This window comes from Drosophila montana, unplaced genomic scaffold (assembly GCF_035044405.1).
Source record: "Drosophila montana isolate Dmon_TW-CO22-7 unplaced genomic scaffold, ASM3504440v1 contig_3833_1, whole genome shotgun sequence".
NCBI classification, from domain to species: Eukaryota; Metazoa; Arthropoda; class Insecta; order Diptera; family Drosophilidae; genus Drosophila; species Drosophila montana.
Genome location: NW_026998704.1, coordinates 1,619,573 through 1,638,611, shown reverse-complemented (window position 1 = coordinate 1,638,611; position 19,039 = coordinate 1,619,573). Strand labels below are relative to the sequence as shown.

The following is a 19,039-nucleotide window of genomic DNA, read 5'->3' as shown; positions in this document are numbered from 1 at the left end:
TAAAAGTGTGGCCAAGATAAGGAAAGTGGCTAAAAGACACAATAGCACAGGCAAGCAAATACAAAGAAGCAAGCGATGAATTTTTAAAAACAAAGGGAAAAAAAAGGAAAAACTAAAACACAAAGCATGCTATGATTTGTGCATTGCCAAAGTAAAAGATACTCTTAACTCTTAACAAGCAGTGCAAGTGCAGCAGCTGCTGTCAGAATAACTCGCAGATACGCACAGAGTTAGCAGCCAGTTGAAATATCTTAAAGCCCTTAATGCTCGCATAGCTCTCGAACACGCCTGGACAACTTGTGTCCGGACTTATTTTTGCCTATGCCAGGCCAGTCGACTTCTCTTTCAGTAAGATGAATGCGTTTGCTTATCTACTTGCCCGCTGGCCACTCTGTTTATTCCAGATTCGGCTGCTGGTGGTTTTGGGCTCTGATTCAGGTTCTGTGCGCTTCTGCTTCTGTTTCTATTTCGATTTCCGCCTTTCGTTGCCTGTCAAACGGTGTGTTGGCCCACAGATGGAGATACGGAAACGGATTCGTTGGCCACCGCTATGTATCGCTTGTTGAAAACGATATGTCTGCGCTGCGGCTGCGTTTGGGTTCACTTTGGAGTTGACGCCACGCCCCCGTCCCAGGGTTCATGCCGCCCCCTTGCCCATAAGCCCAAAGCCTGAGATATCTTTCAGCTTGACAGCATCTTAACTAATATAATGCCCAATTTTCTGTGGTTTATGGCTTACAACTGTCAATAGCTCGCCGGACCATCCATCTAAGCATTGAGTGTGTATGTGCGTGCGTGTGTGTGTGTGAGGGTCCTTACTGGCTGCTCTGGTCAGTCAAAGGACTATTTTCCCTTACCCTTACGCAAAAGGTGTTTTGTTGAGCTTTTTAAGCATTTGATTAAGGGATTTTTCGTGCTTTGCTCTTCGAAGCATTGAAAGGTCGTTATTTAAATTGATATAAATGATATGTCTTCGTGTGTAGCGCAACTCTTACTCTCTGTCCCTTCCCTCTTACCTTCTGTCTCTCTCTCTCTCTCTCACTCACTGTCACTGCTCTTGGCTGACTGATTCGGCCGCAAACTGTTGGCGTTGACATTTTGGTCTAGGTAGTTCTCAAAGTGAATTACCAATGAGCGTTAAGTGACGTTGATTTATCATATGATATATGCACATACACATGGCCGCATTATTTGAGCCATTTGCTTTGCCAAAAGGTAAACATTTCCCAAAGACCTTCAACGTCTCACTCAGTGCCGCCGAGTGTATGCCCAGCTGTTGGCCCGCATCTGAGCCAAACAATTATTGAAATAAGCGTAGGTAAATAATGTGTTTGCTATAAAACAGCTGTTCTACACGTATTGTGAGGCTAAAACGGAATTTCATTTAATCTAAATATATACATGCATCAACTGTTGAAGCAGTTTCCTTGGTGCTTTGCTCTTATATATGCTCTTAGCTCACACAGTGTTCACCGCCTCAGTGGCCTAATGGATAAGGCATCGGCCTCCTAAGCCGAGGATTGTGGGTTCGAGTCCCATCTGAGGTAAACGTGTACAAAGTTGTTTTTTTTGTTATTTTTTCAGCAACGAAGTAATTTGTGTGTTTATACAATTTATATTTGATAAATTCTTGCGCAAAAGTAACTGCAATTTAATAAAAATATAAATATATAAAAATTTATAATGTTTTTTAAAACGTAACACTAAAATTGTTGTTAATTTTAGGGTACTAAACATTTTCAGTTTCTGAAAAAGAGAATCATAAATCATTGAGAGAGAAATACAAAGTTATATTATACTTCCTGAAAACATATAAGAGCCTGTTTACGGAAAAATTAAAGTCGGTAAGTAAATAAGCATCCTAACAACAAATGAATTAAAAATTTATCAAACTTGTTGTTCGCCCCATGAATCGAACACGTCACACATTCGGTATCAGCGTCCAACATACTACCAACGACGACACAGCAAGCAACTTGGTATAGATTGTTACGAATGTATTTGATGCTCGTGGTGGCAAATGCTGACCGAATGAACGATTTTGTGATGGCGCGCTGCAAACGCACCCGACTGCAAAGCGAGAAATACTTGGTTCGATTCAAATGAAGGGTAAGTTTTGTTGTTCATCTACAATTGTCTTATTTTGGTTTGGGTTGTGAACTTCTCTTTTTTATAAGACGTATTGTAGTGTGTTTAAACAGGTATTTTATAAAAATCAATAGCTTGCGAAAAAAAATTAAAAACGCCTCAAAGCAGACAGACAACAACATTTTTCGATCAGATTAGTGACTGACGAAGGATGTCTCCTTGAAGGATGGGTTCAACAATAATTTCATTCTCCATTGTTACTATATTTGATTTCAATTTTAAAAATTATATTTATTCCATTTATGCTTTTTTATAGGTTTATTGTCTTGCTCCTTCTACAAAATCACACCATTGATTTTCATTTTTATTTATAGCCCAGCAAGTGTATAAGAATATAAAAAAAATGATTTGTAGAATTGTTCACATCATTTCTGAGAACCGCAAAAAATCAAATTTCAAACTTTTGACGGCAACAGAAAGCTGTACTCACAGTTTTTGTCTTCCTGGCGGGTTGCTCAAATAAGTTGTGCAAATTTTTTGTGTGTGTTTCAAACATGACACCCAAAACTTGGCCCTACAGAAAATAAATTTATGGAAATATTTGCACATCAATTTGGCTGCTTGGCAAACGGTTCATTCCCTCAAACCCTGAACCCAATGCCAATCACCAACACCAAGCTGTAAATTTGGGAGTCGGAGGAGCGTAACAAGCAAACACCTTTGGCTTCATTGAACTTGCCGCTTCGTGTTACAAATGCCTCGCAAAGTTTGCCTTCCACATACATAAGCCGAATCAATTTCTGTTCGAGGTGGGGTAAATATTTTTCAGCGATAAACTCGTGTTACACCTTTCAGAGAAGGGAAAGCATCGACTGCAAAATGTTGTGTAAAATTTGCAAATGCAATAAATAAACTCGTTTCGTTTGCGTGCTGTGGTTGGTGCCACACAACAGCCAAGCAGGAGGGGCGACTGTTCTGTTTGCACCCACCCGGAAGCGTGTAACGGCTTGTTTTTAGCTTTTTTCACACTAAACCAAAAGAGCGCCACATGTGGCTCCAACTGCTTGCAATACCCTTGCACAGGGTATTTTAATTTTGCCACGGAACGTGAGATGGAGGCATTTCCCACACAATGAGTACTTATATGATTAATCAGCACGACGAGCCGAGTATATATAAAGAAGTGTTCAATGCAAATTAATATCCACTTTATTTTGTGGAATTAATTTATAGATCTTAGTAGGCGAAATCAGGCCTCTTTACCATATAGGCAAGAAAACTATCGATAGCAAGTTAAGTTCTTGATCTTTGCTTGATCTTGCTGTGGTAATCGATCGAAATATGAGTTATTAAACTATTGTCGAAATTTGTTGTACTCTTCATATTTTTGAGACTAATAATCAGCTAAAATGTAGTAGATGCATTGTTTTGTGCCAAATATTCGAACTATATAATCTTCAATTTGATATAATATATGTAGAAGAGCATTTTATTTTCGGCACTTGAAAGACAACGTTTCAGCATGTTTTTTGTTGCCTTTGTTTCGTTAGAGTTTTCTTTTCCATTTTGTTTTTGTTTTTTGTGCCAAGCCTCCCCAGAAAGTATGCAAATAATTTTTGTACTTCGTCTGCGCCTTGGCTCATATTTGATATTCAGTGTCAGTTGGCGGAAGGGTTACGAATATAAGTTATTGAAATTCGCATGCAAGCGCAGGCTGGCTCCAAGGGTGGCATTGAATACATGCTTAGGTGTGGGCCAACAACACTTGTGTTTTCCCCTTACCATCCCCGCCGTCCTCTGCCTCAGCTCTGGTTTTCCTCTGGTGGGGCTGACTGGGCCAGAGTTGCGTATTGCTTAGCCATATATTTCTGGAATAAATCTGATGTGGGAATACTGAGAGTTCTGCATGCGATTAAAAATGCAAACATGTGTGTGTGTATGTGTGTGTGTGTGTATAAATCCCTTCGGTCGTAATTGTTTAGTAGTAAATGTTTGATTATATACCGATTATATGCTGTATATGGTGTATAAAAGGAAGGCAAAAAGAAAAACATAATTGTGCTAAGCTTTAAGGATAGGTTTGTTTAAAAAGGTTAACTACTGCGAATATGTTATAAATTTAAGTTAAATTTCTTTACCTTTAAAACAGATCAAATGGTTTTGTGGAAATGTGTTTTTATACGTGTTAAATTCAAAAATGAAAAGTTTACTTAACTCATTTGTTTACTTAGCTCATTTCAAATGGAACAGGGTATACAGAGTCATCAATTGAAATTCGCAATGAACAGCCAGTTTCTATAGCTAGATGATTGTTGGTTTTATTTTTCTGGCTGCCAGCACTATCGCAGTTAGCTCGGCTTATCAAAGTTTAAATTGCAGCCAAATGCGCGCAATTCCGTTGGCTGGCGAGTGTTGGGATTTGGCAGCTCTCAAAACTCTGAATTGCAGCCATTGAAAGACAGACAGCGCAAGAGCGAGTAGTTCCCATTTTATCCCCTGTTTCCGAAGTTGATGATGATGCCGCCAAGTTTCATCATATACCACTGACCCACATACGACGTCTATCACACATCATGCCATTTGCCGGCGGCCGGGTCCAAGGCGGGGACAATAGCTCCACATCCAACCGAAAGGCAATTTCAGCTGGAAGAGAACTTTTATTTCGCTATTATTAATTTTATCCGCACCCGCAACCACTTCCGCTTATCCATTAGAGTAGTTTTTGTTTTTTGCTGCGGCATTTGAGTGCCTCATCTTCATTTCCCGACCTATTTGGATTAGATGCGGCACATCAATTTTTCATGCTGCCAGTTAAAGTGGTCAGCTCAGCTTCTTATGTTGATCCCATTTTTCCGGTGCCCAAATAATATTGCTCTATTCACAAGCCAACAATTTTATTTTGTGTACTTTAAAATTTATTCACGAAACGTTTAATGCAGCAAATTTTTTACAAGCTGATACCAGACTCCGTCTGCCTCTTTGTATATTTGCAAATTAGTCTTTAAGTTTTCCGATATTCCAATTTTTAATCGGACTTATAACTAAACTAATTGCCTCCTAAAATATCCGAACTGAAGCCGAAGCGAACCATACATTTAACCAGTAGGAGTTCAGTAGGATCAGTAAAACGGGTCATAAAAATTTAAAGATTAAATGTCTTATTACAATTTTGAAAATATAAGGTTCATAAAGGCAGGGAGCTGGTTCGAATTGCATAACGAATCACACATTATTTTCGGGATAGCAGTCCTTATATACATATGTATCCACGTTGTAGCCGCCCGATTAAATCACTCTAAAAACGATCGATCATAAGCTATTTTATTTATAAAATAGAAAACAAAGCTCTTTAATCTGAAGCTTCAATTTGAAAGTGGTGGTAAAAAGATATCAAAATTGCTCTATGTGCAGATAAAAGATACAAATAAAATTGATTATTATGTGACTAAGATCAGAATACAATATCGTAAACCTGCCATTGCCGGCCGGGGAATCGACTTTTCTGTTAACAATTTAATCGTTTTACTTAACTATCAAATTTGAATATTCAAATCAAACGAACTTCAATAAATACCTTTTACATTCACATTAACGCTTATCAATTGAAAATATCTTCGCCCGCGCAGAGTTGGCAAAATGAACTCGTCATGGGCGGCGTGTGTCATATCATGCTCGCAATCGTATATCATCGTTATGTCAAAATGTAGGCAATCCCTAAGCGAAAATGCGCCTGATAACGCTATCAGTCCAAGTTGCTTCGCTTGTTTCTTTTTTTTTTGTTTTTTTTGGAAATCTGAGACGCGACTCGTTTAGTAGACAACCGACTGTCAAGCTGTCAGAATGAATGCGCAGAGTCAACTCGTCCACTGCGGCTGGCTACTGGTATTGCTATCGCCGGTAAGTTTCCAATCAATTTGAGTGTAAGAGAAGGCTTTCTCACTTGACAACTGCTGCTGCTTCAGCTCAACCTGGTAGCCTGCTACGGAGATCTCAGTCGCAGCCGCTTGACGGCCCAGGCGGAGCACAATTTGGCTGCCATTACGAAGCATGCCATGGTTCAGGCCACAGAGCTGGTAGATAGTGTGGTCGATGATCTGCTCGTTCTGGACTCACAGAACCCCATAATACTCGGCTATCTGAGCAACTTCGAGGCGTTCCTTGCCATTGACAACAACCACACAAAGGAAGCGCTGCAGTCCTTCTATAACATTGTGGGCGTGTATCTGGATGCAGATGTCGCCGAGAAGACGTCGAGCATTGAGATCCAATTAATTGCCATGTGTCTGCAGCGCACTGGCTTTGATAGATGGAAGCGCACGATTCAGATGCGATCCACCCAATTACTCAAATCCTTTGGCAAGAAGCTCAAAAAGTACATGGACACGCTGGACCAGGAGGAACGTTTGGGCCTGGAGCTGAGATGGAAACGCGTTATATCACGCGGCGGTCAAAGGAAACTGGAAAAGTTCCGAGAGTTTGTTACTTGGCTGGCGAGATAATCCAACTGAATATTTACACAGTTTTCACATAAAACTTAATTTATTTCTAGAAATAAGAATTAGATATCCCGGGTTTCTATAAAACACAATCAATTGCCCTTTTTGGTTTGAAAACATTCTTATGTAAGTATTATCGTAAATATGACAAGAAATGTTTAACCTATTCCTAGCACAGGCTATCGATCACTTAGCCAACTACTTTGATAGTTAATGCATTTATTATTATCCAAATAAATATGTCAGAAGTCCAAGGGATTGTCTGGACGTGACAAATTAGTAGAATTACTTGAATATTCACCTAAAACAAACTTGTACGTATAAGTTACTTAGGATGCATATTCTTCAACTGCGAATCCACAGAGTCTAAGTGCACGTGCACTCAGAAAACTCGGGCAGGGAATATAAGAAAAAAACAAACTTTTTCCTATGGCAATGAAAACTTTTTCATGCAGCACACAAAACTTGAGGAAAAATTATAAAACTGAATATGGAAGCATCGAAATTTAGACAAAACAACAAGAATGCCACAAGAAAACATCAACATGGCAGCCTGTGAAGTAAAGTGATACTTTTTATGGCACCGAAAAATGCAGACAGCCCCAAGAAGATGTAAAACTCTTGCTCTTGTGGAATGCAGTCACTCGGGCGACCTGCAGGGCGGCGAAGAAGAAGACGCAACTGGCCAAAGAAAAATGGCAACTGCATTATCTGTCTGAGAGCTGACAAAGTGCTGAGTGCATTTACGACATTTGCTGTCGCTCTGTTCGGGTATCTGTCTGGGCTTACTTTCCGCCTTCAAGGATATCAACGAACTCTTTTTATCACATTTCACACACAATGGCGCTCAGAAATATGCCACAATATACTTTGATCTTAATTATCAAATATGATCAAAACATTTAATGTATATAATATAAAAATATTTTATTAATCTCTATATATTGGTGAAGAACGCACACCCCAGCCATAAGAGCTAGGATGTGACGTGGGAAATTCCACCTGCAAGTGTGGGAAAATCGCGAAAAATGTTTGTATGACACTTTTCTGTTTACCTTTCGATCGGCCTCAAACTCATTTTCAAAGATCTTTGTACAAATTCATTTAAGTTTTGTTACACAATTTTGTTAAAATCCATACCATCTTGATATCAATGGAGGTCAAAGAGTTGATAGCTGGCTTTCGCACCTAAGATCTTTATGAAAAATTATTACGCAGAATGCAAGCCTCCTCTGTGGCAAAAGCGATTCAAAGCATTTTTAGGCGTAGTTTTACGTTTTGTTCGATTTCTCTAAGTTGAAGCCTACTTGATGAAAAATGCGGGTCAGATTGTTTGGAGGAAGCTTTAAGTTTCGTCCGATCAGCCTTAAACTTACTTTTAAGTCCCTACATAATACTTGTTTCAGCGATTTTGGAAATTCCACCAAATTGGTACTTTTTTGTTTAGATCGGAGTGGCTTTAATCTCATTTTCAGAGATACTTGTTAAAATTTATTTAATACGCTTTTGGGTAATCCGATGAAAAAAACGGGTCAAAGGTTTAATGATCGAAAGTTTACGTTTCGGTTTCACCGTGGATTGAATTTAAAGCTATTTAAAAATACCGCAACTCACAGGCGGGAACGCGATGAAAAATGTATATACTTAATAAGGAAATACTTGTTATTTTTTTATATTTAGTAACGTTCTCGGTTACATGATCTATAGCAAATCAAAGCTATACAAATGACAGGAAGACATAAGCAGCAGAATGCGCACATGAAGATACTGATAATCATCCAAATTGGCCACAGAAAAAATTTTGACAATACGAGCGCCATTTTCACTATGAGAAATACGTTTAATTTTTGATTAAAAATTAGTTGTACGATGCAAGAAGGAATCAAATATAACTATAAATACGGCCAACTATATCTACTACTGATTTCGATTTTCTGATTTAATACACGCAGTCGCAACAGATCCGAAAAAAGGTATGTCAAACATTATATATTGAATATAACATTCGTGTTCAGTGATCTGTAAGTGAGCGTGGATTAATGAAGACTTCCTTGCATGCATGAGTATTCACTTACTCAGCTCAAAAGCATTAGCCATAATTGTAGGCACGTTCTGTGCCACACAAGCCCAGGCCACAGCAAATCCCAACCAGGAATGGCAAGCAGCACAGGCCAAAGAAAGCGCATAAGCTTGTAAGAACGATTAATATGATTGTTCCAGTTTCAATTGCACGCGCTGCTCTCTGCTCGGGGCATTCAGTTGTTGTTGTTGTTGTTGTTGTTGTTGTTGTTGTTGGTCTAAAGACAAACTGCCTCATAGCACTCATTTCAAATCAGTGTGTTTCTGCAACAATTTGAAACGTTTCTTTTCGAATAACAAATATTTTAAACACAAAGCACACTTTTTACTCTAGAACAACCCATTTAAAGAAACATGTTCATATACAGTAGCATATATTATTGTTTTTCCTTAAAATTACTTCATAGTTTTTAAAATTAGTTCGGAGCAGATCGGACTTAAAGACAAACAAGAAAGGTCTTTCATCGTCACGCCGAAGATATGTCAAGGGTTGTGTTACAGCTGAGTTTGTTTCCTACATTTTTTAAGAAATTGTTCCACACAGAATCTTTCGTTTCAACTGAGCTTATAATATAGTAGTCCAATATTGATCAAACTTCGTTTTTATATATTAAGCATGTCAGAGGAATCTTGAAAAACAAAAAAGTTTTTCAAACAACAATTTATTGTTCGACCTATCGTTTCTATTTTAGCTAAATGAAATATGCTGATGCTGATAAGATTTTCATATGTAAGGAGCAAAGTATTAAAAGGTTTAAGCGTCAGTTTCCCTTTGCGGGGGATTACCTTAAATCGGTAAGAGATACATCATGTTTTACATATTGCTTTGAAAACAAGTTCGAAATCGATTGAATGAACACTTGTTTTAAAAACGAACCCATTTTTCCCGAAGGAAGGTGAGATTTCCGGAATGTGTTGACGTATCTAAATAATTTTTACCATATCCCTTATAAATAGAGAAATTTGTCAGTTGTATGAAAATCAGCATAGTTCTTTTTTAAACAACGTCTTTGCGTTTTCTTTAATCAAAAATGGTAAAAAGCTTCTTATCTATTTTAAAAGTCTGACCCGAAAAGGATTTTCAATGATGAACCAACTTAACCGACCATCTGATGACTCTGATTAAGATTATATCTATTTGATGATATAGAAGATGCCCACATTTGATTTATTTAAGTAATATGTAGACGATAGTGTACAAGTAATCTGCTCACAGTATAAAAAAGCTGTAAATATATAGAAAATAACGTTTTTTAACATGTTTCTGATGACTCTAAAACTGTAAGTCTGAGGCAGCGACGTCTAATAGGAAACGGAACACACAACAAGACCGACCAATTGATTTCTTTTAAATTTTGAGTTTGTTTCTCTATTTGCGCGACGCTTTAGCAAAATGTCAGCATGTGCCTTGCGCAAGTGTCCCAAGAGTCTACTCAGAGCAGAAATTAAGAAGCTCAAAGTCAAGTACACTCTCAACTCCTTCTCGAGGGGGGTTTGTCATGAAGTGAGTTCTAATGATGGCTGGCGATCCACTCACGGGAGTGCTCAAAAACACATACACGCCCACGAACCATTTCTCTGACGAATCGCAAAAAATTGTATACAAATTAATGAAATGCATTACGGGAACTAGATGGGAATTGTGAGCTGGGACTTGTGCCTGGGTCGACGAGTACCTCCGCTCGTTAGCGCTCAACTCACACACTCACAGGAGGAGAGAGGAGAGAGGAGAAGGGAGTGAGAAGCCCAACCCTCTCCAGCACACATTTGCAAAGCACTCGCCGTTCCCGTCATTATCATAATTTGAATAAGTTCCGAGCGAGTTTTAAAATATTCATATGAGCTGAAAGATTTTCAAGTGTTCGCACGTGTGTGTGCATTATGCTGCCCGTGTGAGGCTGTGTGCGCGTGTGTGTGAGTGTGTGTGTGTTTACCTTGTGGAAAGAGGATTTCTGATTGTAATGATTGTATTTGTGCTATTACGGCAACCCAGAGCAGCTGCTTAATGGATAAATGAGAAATTTTTAAAAATTATCCAAAATGCTCGCTTAAAAATGGCATATTCAGTAATAAAAACAATTTTAATTGTGATTATCCATTTAAGTATGAATATTTATATATGCAATCCTTATATATACCTTAAATCTACATTTATATCTATATTATTTGTAATGGAGCTAAGGTGTACTTGGATTTATTATGCACTGGTCTAAGGCATTAAACGAATGCTTTATCGCATTACTTGTGGACATCTCACTTGTAAGCCCTATTCTGGAATATTGCTCATGTATCTCGTGTTCACAGTATACGAATAACCAATTGGCCTTACTGAGATCCCAATCTTTGACTGGCAACGTACTCCTGAATGCTTCTGTTTAATCTTACTATGTTGTCTTCTTAAGAAAGTTGATTGTTGTCAGCATAGATTCTTTTAGGTTGTTAGCAATTTTCTGTTCTATCGCCCCGCATTTCTATAGGAAGACATGCACGACAGATTAACAGATGAACTCTCTATAAGTAGACTCATAGCTTAGACAGACAGGCAAAAAAAACTACCCTCATGCATTATTTCTTCCTGTTTATATAATGTATTTTCAAGTAATTTTTATTTAATACCCTCTCCCTCTCTCTCTCTGTGTCCTATATTCCTTTCCGCCTGTTACTCTAGGAATTTTATTTCTTTAATCCCCCTTTTCTCCCTTTTCACCTTTTTTATCTCTAACTTAATTTTATTTTATTGTAACCATTAGTTATTTTCCGCTCATATAGTTAGAAAAAAATCTTTTTATTTTAACTTTTGAGAATACCTTTTTTAATGGTGAAAGGGTAGAATGGTTTTGTGTAAATGCATATAAAAGGCAGAAGGAAGCATCGCATATTCTTGGTCAGCTTCACAAGTGGATTCGATCTAGCCATGTCCGTCTTCCAGTATGTCCGTTCAACCTTAGTGTCTTTAATTGTTACAAATTGGCACTTAAATAAATCCTGTAATAGGAACCGTCAGATTGAGCCAACGAGCACACGTAATAAGTGATAAGGTCTGCTTATAGTGAAACTTGTAATAGTTCGTATAGCAGTTATATGATACAGGGTCACGATCTAAAATGACGAAGTAAAAATTTCATGGCGTTATCGAACATGACTGCGTCTCGGCTGTTGATACTGATCAGAAGTACATATACTTTATATCGTGGACTTCGACGCCTATGCTTTGCACATTTCTTGACAAAATTATAATACCCCTTGTAAGGGTATAAGAATAAGAGCGCACCATGGCCAAAACAGAAGCAAAAACATTGTGACATCGTTTTAATCGCAGCATTTGCCCACTTTTAGAGGAATTAGCGACGTTTGTTGGACAAGTCGAGTAAAAGCGTTGCTATTGGCAGCTCGGCAGCCGCATTCAATCCCAGCTGGCAACGGGAATGTCGGGCAAAGCGACAACGAATGCGCATTCAACTCACACACTCACACGCACGCAGACCCACACAGGCACACATAAGCACTCACCACTCACAACATAGTCATACACGTGGCTGCCTGTCAAAGTGCAAACTTTTGTGGCGAAAAAAAGTGGCTCAAAGCTCACGAAAAAAAGCACTCACTAGTGCGCGCAAGAGGGACGTGAAGAGGAAAAAAAAAAGCTGAGCGGCAGTCAAAAGCGCCGCTTGTCGATTCTCAAAGTTAACTTGTTGTTGTTGGCAACCTTTTTAGCCTGTGCACTTGCTGCAGAGGGTTGAGGGGAAGAAAAATATGTGAGTGCAGCCCACAAAATTGGCGTTGTTGTTGTGGCGGTGCTAGTTTTGTTGGTGTGGTGAGTAGAGGGTGAGTTAGGCTGTGAGGTGGGGCTTGCTTCAGGCAATAAGCGAATGCATAAGAGAAACATGAAATGTTGTTCGGTAAATAAAAATAATAAATGTGGAAATGGTATGGTAAGTAAACGTTGGCAGCTGAAGAGCATGGGATTGTCTGGGAAGAAAAAGAACCAACTGTACACATAAAGAAAATCTGGGTATCACCAATGTCAAGATATGTCAATGTCAAGAAGGTAAAAGGTTTTATCATTGATCTGTAACGATTATGACCCGTAAAAACAAGCCGTTGGGTGTGAGAAGTCAAATAAGTACTGTGTTTGATAATAATGAATGATACTGAGAGGTGCTCATAAGCAAGGTATATATCTTATGTGGACATGGTAAAAATTTTAGAAGGTTTGCCACTGACTTTTAGTAATTGTACTGTATCAGCAACTCAAAATCAGAGCTCTAATGCCAAAATTGGAAAAACTCCCGCGATTTGGGTAAAAAATTAAAAGAAAAGTGGAAACTCAGGAACTCAGACACATACTGAAACAAGACATGGTAAAAGATTGTGTGCTTTTGCCTAAGTCGCAAATATTGTCAATATATTGAGTTCGAAACACCGAAATCTAACGCATGGCTTTTATTATATCCGCGTGAGTATGAGGATAAGAGCAGATTTCCTTCAGATATCGAATATTAAAGATCCTAGCTTATAAATGACAATATTCTGGTGAAAACTACAAAAATCGTTGATTGTTCATATTTTATGTTAATCTGAACTATAATCTTAATTCCAATAGGAGAATAACTGGGTTTGGTTAATATACCTTTAAAATAGCATAAAATCTGTTAACGCATGAAGTCAAATCTTGAGTCATTGTTATTGTAAAAGAATGATATAGTATTGCCTCGGGAGTTACGACTTTTTATGCCAAATTTGAACAGCGGTCAATTGTTTCAGCCTGCCTATGCAAACTATTTTATTAAACATTTTCAGGTCAAGTTTGGCCCATATATGTCAGGGCATACGAAATGCTCTAAAAGCTGATTTCGCTGATTTTATTGCCAGAACAGCCAGCACAATCATCATCATCATCCAAACTGCTGATCATTGGCCGGCCATCATCATATTCATTGGCAGTCAGGCAATGCGGCGAAATAGCAGTCGTAAACTTGATTGTAATAGTATAATTTTTTACGTACAAAAAACAAACAAAAAACAAAGCATCCGGTACGGCCTTTTTGGCCCAGTTGTGGGCCACTGCAGGATGATTGTCGTGTTCCGGGTGCGACTGTGGTCCGCACTCGAGTGGGTGTCTTTCATTTTCATGCAATTTTTATGTGCGCTCTATTCGTTACCGTAAGTGAGCTTATTTATAAGCAGAAATCCAACGCCCTGCACACTAATCCGCCCCCATAGACCCTTCGTAAAGATTGCGAATCCTCCTCCTGCCCATGCCGAGAAGTTATTGTTATCCTTTTGTTTTAGTGTGCATCTTGTAGATACATATATATAAATATACTTTTTTATGCCGACCTGACACGCTGACTACCCGAAACTCATAGCCAGGCCCTTTGCACGCTGCTTTTGCACGCTACACGCATTGATTCATAATACATAAATAAAAATATTGCGTATACGCAGCGATGCCTGAACATCCATTGCCATAAATTCTTATAAAAGTGAAACACACACACACACACGCACACACACACAGGGGCACTCACGCAATGGTCGAGCGTCCAGCCAACATACACAAAGACGCCAAGTCATCAATCTTTTAGCATTTCACTTAGATATACGAGTATTTCCGAATCGCCCTCAGGAACGTCCCCATCCCTCGCTGCCATTACTTGCCCTTTCTGTTGTCTCTTGTATGCAGCCTTACTTTCAATATTTGTGCATAAATATTAATATTGCATGGCCATGTTTATTTGTTTGTTCGCCGTCTACCACGCCCTCCGAAAGCCGCCCTCTCTCTCGCCTGAGTATGCAGTGAATTCTGCGACAACTTCAACATTTTTGAAGAATTTAATTTTTATTTAACTATTATCCCTTCTATGTTAAGTTTGAATTAAACAAATATATATTGATAAGCTCTTGTTAAAGATTAGTAAGAGTAATCGCGAGTACCCGGCTGGGAAATACTTTGTAACCACAACTTCCTGCTATACATATGTATATACCAAAAAGCACATATATATATATATAAATAAACACACACGTACAAGCACGTACGTCGTTTTTCGTCTGTTTGCCCTACACTATGGGAAATTCATTCTTGAATATCTTCTTCTTATACGTTTCTTGTGAAATGTTTATGGCTTAAATATAACAACCAAATGTTTGTATATAACGAGATCCGTAAGTTTTGACATAGCTCTACGAAGCTTGGTATATATTCTCGTTTTTGTCGGAGCTGTTTTATGGTATCTATAATATAGAGTAAACCGAACCGACCGACTCGTTATCCTGAACAACAATGAACGAACCTGTCAAATATGCATCTTTCCATGTTTTACTGTTTTACTGATATCTGAAAAATTGCATAATACACTCTGAATCGAAATACACTCTGTATGGGTCCGATAAGAAATGCAAAGAACACTTTTTTTTTCGTGATATGAGCTTCAATTTTAAATAACAGATAATTTCGGTATTTAATTGCAGCAGATTGAAAACTTCTGGTTGGGGAATATGTTTGTTACTCCAAGTCACCTTCGGCTGAACCACGAACAATCAGTGAAAACCAAATTAACATACCACAACGAGAACAGCAGGCTAGAAATATGAGGACACCAGCCGTAATATAAAGGACCAACAATGGATAGTCAGTAAATAGGTTCTTAGACGTCGTGCCTTCGTACTGGAATAGATTCCATTGTCTGACTAGATTGTAAGTGTATTCCATTATTATTACTTTGCTTTCTTTTAATCTTTTTAGATCTTTTAGATATGAAAGAATTTGAAAAGCAGGCCATCAGCAGAAAGTCAATATATAAGAAACGCCTTAAAACTAAGAAAAAGATTAATTTTAGTGTTCTCCCTTTTTTTTTTAAATTGTATACCGTGTAGCCACATAAAATGTGTAAAAAGGCGAATGTTTGAAAAAGACAGAAGCAGGCAGGTTCGACCCTATTCTTGATATATTGTTTTGAGCAGAAAGTCAAACTAAGTCGATCTAGCTCTGAATACGTTCTGCTACCTCAAAGAGACAAGTTTGCTATATAGTACACACAAATCAAAACTATATTAGCTATATAATATCAAAAAATTGATTCCATTACTGAAAAGATTACGAAGACTGAAGTACACCCATATCTAATGGATTAAGAATATAATATTTGTAGCACATCGACATCTATTGCGAAATCTTTCCAAATTTAACACTCTCTCCTTTATTCTTAACCAATCCATGCAAAAGGTTTGCCAGCTGGCCTCAGGCAACTGGTTTATGCAAATGTCTTGAAAGTAAAATTAATAGATGATTTCGCTGTAGGGAGAATATGGCATACGGATTGTTATATGGAAAGTACACCCGCGGCGCAAATGTTCTCCGTGGACAAATCACAGCACATGTTGGCATTAGCTGCGAATTATGGGCAGACAAGTGCAGCAGAAGACGAAGACCGCTGCGGGGATGGGGGCAGACACAGCGACAGGACGCAGGACATCGGGACACACTTAAAAAATACAAACGACACATTTTATTGATGTTAATTTAATGCAAGAAATAAAACAGGCGGCGCTGCAGCCAAAATAAAAAGAAGCCAGGCCCAGCCAGCCGAGACCGAAATAAAAGATTTGCATATAAACAGGCGTCGATACACACACACACACACACACATACACAGATACACAGTCGGACAAACTACGAGTACAGACAGAGGCATACGCCAACATTTGCATAACAGACGGGCCCCGAAACTGTCATTGCCAAGGTTTTACATCCGCTTGCCGCAATCATAGTCTGTGTCCTCGAATGGGCGGCATGGCGTATGGGAGGGGGCGCGGCGATACCGCCCCGTCCCACCCCTCCCGTCAATAATATTTATGGCGTCGACTCATTCTTAAAATGTCCGCGCGACATATGCAAGTGGATATTGCTCTATTTTCAAGTGGATTCCATTCCATTATAATGCTCTCGTAAACGGCAAAACGAATATATAAGAATATGCAAAACGCCGCCAAATGCTCGAAAATTCGCCTGTGCCAACATTTATTGGCATGTGTAAATAGTCCACAGACACTTAGAGGGGCTCGCTACCCATTTGCACCCTTCGCATTAGCATTTCAATATAATTGCAAATATTTGAATCGAATGTAAAATGTGCTCCAATATTGTTAGCCGTAATTTATTACTAATCCGATTTAGGATATCTGATCAGCCGGCTTCGCTGTGTTCCGCATTTGAGACTTAATTATTTTGCGTACAAATAAGAACTCATGGGTTACAGTCAACTATTGAGTAAGGCCGGCTTCGCACCCCTCAAAAAATGTCTTTTCTCATTTTTAAACATTACTAAGACATCAATTTCCCGCCCGTTTACTTAAACAATTTGTGAATGAACATGAACTCATAACTACATTTTCAAAATACAGCATCAAATTTACACATTCCTCATCAACAGTCAAGTTCAAATTCGATTCTTCTTTTATTTAATGTTCTATGACGGGTTAATTCCCCATTGCAGGGTTGTCTGTGATAAATAAGTATAATAATCTCAAATGACATCATAATAATCGCCATTTTATTTTAACTGATTATAAATTCGACCACTTTTACCTTTTGTCCCGAATATACACATCCTAAAATTAATTTATAGTCAATTGGAAGAATTGCAAAAGATTGCAATCACTCTAAAAATCGTTGAAACAGTTATTCATTTTCTTGTTATTTAGAGCTTTGAAAATGCGCTTGAAGCCAAACATTTTAGTTTTCACTCAGGCAACCTTTTCCACCCATTTTCCACCCAGAAAGGGTGATCTATGCTTTATGAAGAGCCATGAAAATCACTTTGACTACATACACACAACCCTTTTAATAAATTAGTTAATTATTAAAGAGTGCAGGGTAAGTAATTGAAACGGGAATCTTCGGCACATCAAAGATTAAATACCCGCACAACATTGTAACTCTCTACAAAGGTTACAAAAGTAGTTTAAATAAGAAATTAATCTCCAAAAATCGATTGAAAGTCGCAGTGCGAAACAATGTGTGGGCATATGTACTCCCCTTTCACCTCAGTGAACAGCCTCAGGGCTTAGAGCCTCACGCCCATGGATGCGATACATAAAGATTTTTTAAGTATGTAAATGCCATAAATTATTTACACAAATCACCCACTAAGCTTGCTGCTTAAGTTCAAAGCAGCCACTGCAGCCATCAATTGTGCCCATCCAGTCGCAATCCCTGCGAATCTCAGAGACATAGTCTTCAGGTTTGGGAGCCCATTATGCGCCAAAGTAATACAAGTATTCGCCTCATTTTTGATAGATATGCTGGCATGCAGCGCATGTAAACATCGGCTTTCGGTTAATCAAATTAAGTGCAAGTTAATGGCGGTACAAGGCCCGCCCCGCCCCCAGCACGGATCGCCCCGCCGCCCATCACATTGCCACGTTCAAGTCTACCCTTAGCTCCAAGAATTATTGCAGAACATCATTCGATTTTTCTCGGCTGCTTGAGTTGGCGCGTTTTGTTTGCGCACTCGAAAATGATGAATAATAAATTGCTAATCATAAATATTGCGAAATCAGGCGATGAAGTGAGCATTCAGCCAACGCTCGGGTCGCGTGAAAAATGGTTGCCAGCCAGCCCCCAAAACGCCCTGCTTCACTAGCTGCGCTCTAAAGGAAAACAATACGAAAAGTACACATTGTTAAATTGAAAGGAAACAAATGTAAAATTTATACAGCTGCAGTGCCCCAATGCTGGCCGCAGCATGATGTCCGGACCTGCCCCATAGAATCAGCTCATGCAAAATCAAAGATTACTTGCCATGGCATGGGCGCGACTCAGGAGCTGAAGTTGAAGCTGAAGGCAGACCTAGTCTCTAATGGTTTACAGAGTCTGCTCGATTTGCCAAAAGGCAAAAGCGGTTTTTTTTATTATTCGTTGCATTAGCGAAGGTAGAGAACAAAATATTGTTCAGCTGGCTTTGCAGATCCGCATTCGTATTGATTGTTAAAATTCGATTTTTATTTAAGAATCTGTTTTTTTGTGTTCACTTACTATTCACATCATTGCCTGATACTACATTTAATTAACAATATATTCAAGACGGGAGTTTTCATTTAGGGTTTTTACCTTTCTTGCTATCATTCCGTGTTTTTGCACGCACGCCCGATGCTGGCCTCTAGCATTGTGCTTGTGTTAAACTTTTTAAGAATACCAAAAAGAATCCATTTCATTTTTATGAAATTTAAATAAAGTCTGTTCACAGTTTATAGTTGCGTGCAACAACAAAGTCGGCTGCGAAACCATTATACATAATAAACATGGTAGTTTTTTTTTTAAATATCACATGGACAGTAATAATGTTGGCATTGAAATAAATACAGAAAACAGA

General features: G+C 38.6%; 1 protein-coding gene, 2 long non-coding RNA genes and 1 other non-coding gene across 5 annotated transcripts; 3 read left to right on the top strand and 1 right to left on the bottom strand.

Moving 5' to 3' along the window:
• Window positions 1-1,474: 1,474 nt before the first annotated feature.
• TRNAR-CCU (transfer RNA arginine (anticodon CCU)) lies at window positions 1,475-1,547 on the top strand. The gene has a single exon. It is a non-coding gene; the product is annotated as a tRNA-Arg (tRNA).
• Window positions 1,548-5,913: 4,366 nt separating this feature from the next.
• LOC135437784 (uncharacterized) lies at window positions 5,914-6,652 on the top strand. Its single transcript, XM_064695849.1, has 2 exons — window positions 5,914-5,985; window positions 6,051-6,652. Exons 1-2 carry the CDS (start codon window positions 5,929-5,931, stop codon window positions 6,585-6,587), a joined length of 594 nt encoding a protein of 197 aa, XP_064551919.1. The 5' UTR covers window positions 5,914-5,928; the 3' UTR covers window positions 6,588-6,652.
• Window positions 6,653-8,403: 1,751 nt separating this feature from the next.
• On the bottom strand, window positions 8,404-9,053 carry LOC135437807 (uncharacterized). The gene is made up of 2 exons (XR_010437754.1): window positions 8,660-9,053; window positions 8,404-8,603 (listed from the first exon to the last, which is right to left on the bottom strand). It is a non-coding gene; the product is annotated as an uncharacterized LOC135437807 (long non-coding RNA).
• A 4,558-nt stretch (window positions 9,054-13,611) lies between these two features.
• LOC135437770 (uncharacterized) lies at window positions 13,612-16,268 on the top strand. Of its 2 annotated transcripts, none has more exons than XR_010437746.1 (3): window positions 13,612-13,826; window positions 15,138-15,363; window positions 15,967-16,268. It is a non-coding gene; the product is annotated as an uncharacterized LOC135437770 (long non-coding RNA). The 2 variants fall into 2 exon arrangements; XR_010437745.1 differs by lacking the exon at window positions 15,967-16,268 and adding an exon at window positions 15,421-15,467.
• The last annotated feature ends 2,771 nt before the right edge of the window (window positions 16,269-19,039 follow it).

Excerpts from the sequence above, each read along its gene's own strand:
- LOC135437784 (XM_064695849.1), top strand. The coding sequence starts at position 5,929 with ATGAATGCGCAGAGTCAACTCGTCCACTGCGGCTGGCTACTGGTATTG. Across the intron at positions 5,986-6,050 it reads TACTGGTATTGCTATCGCCG|CTCAACCTGGTAGCCTGCTA; the intron begins GTAAGTTTCCAA and ends CTGCTGCTTCAG.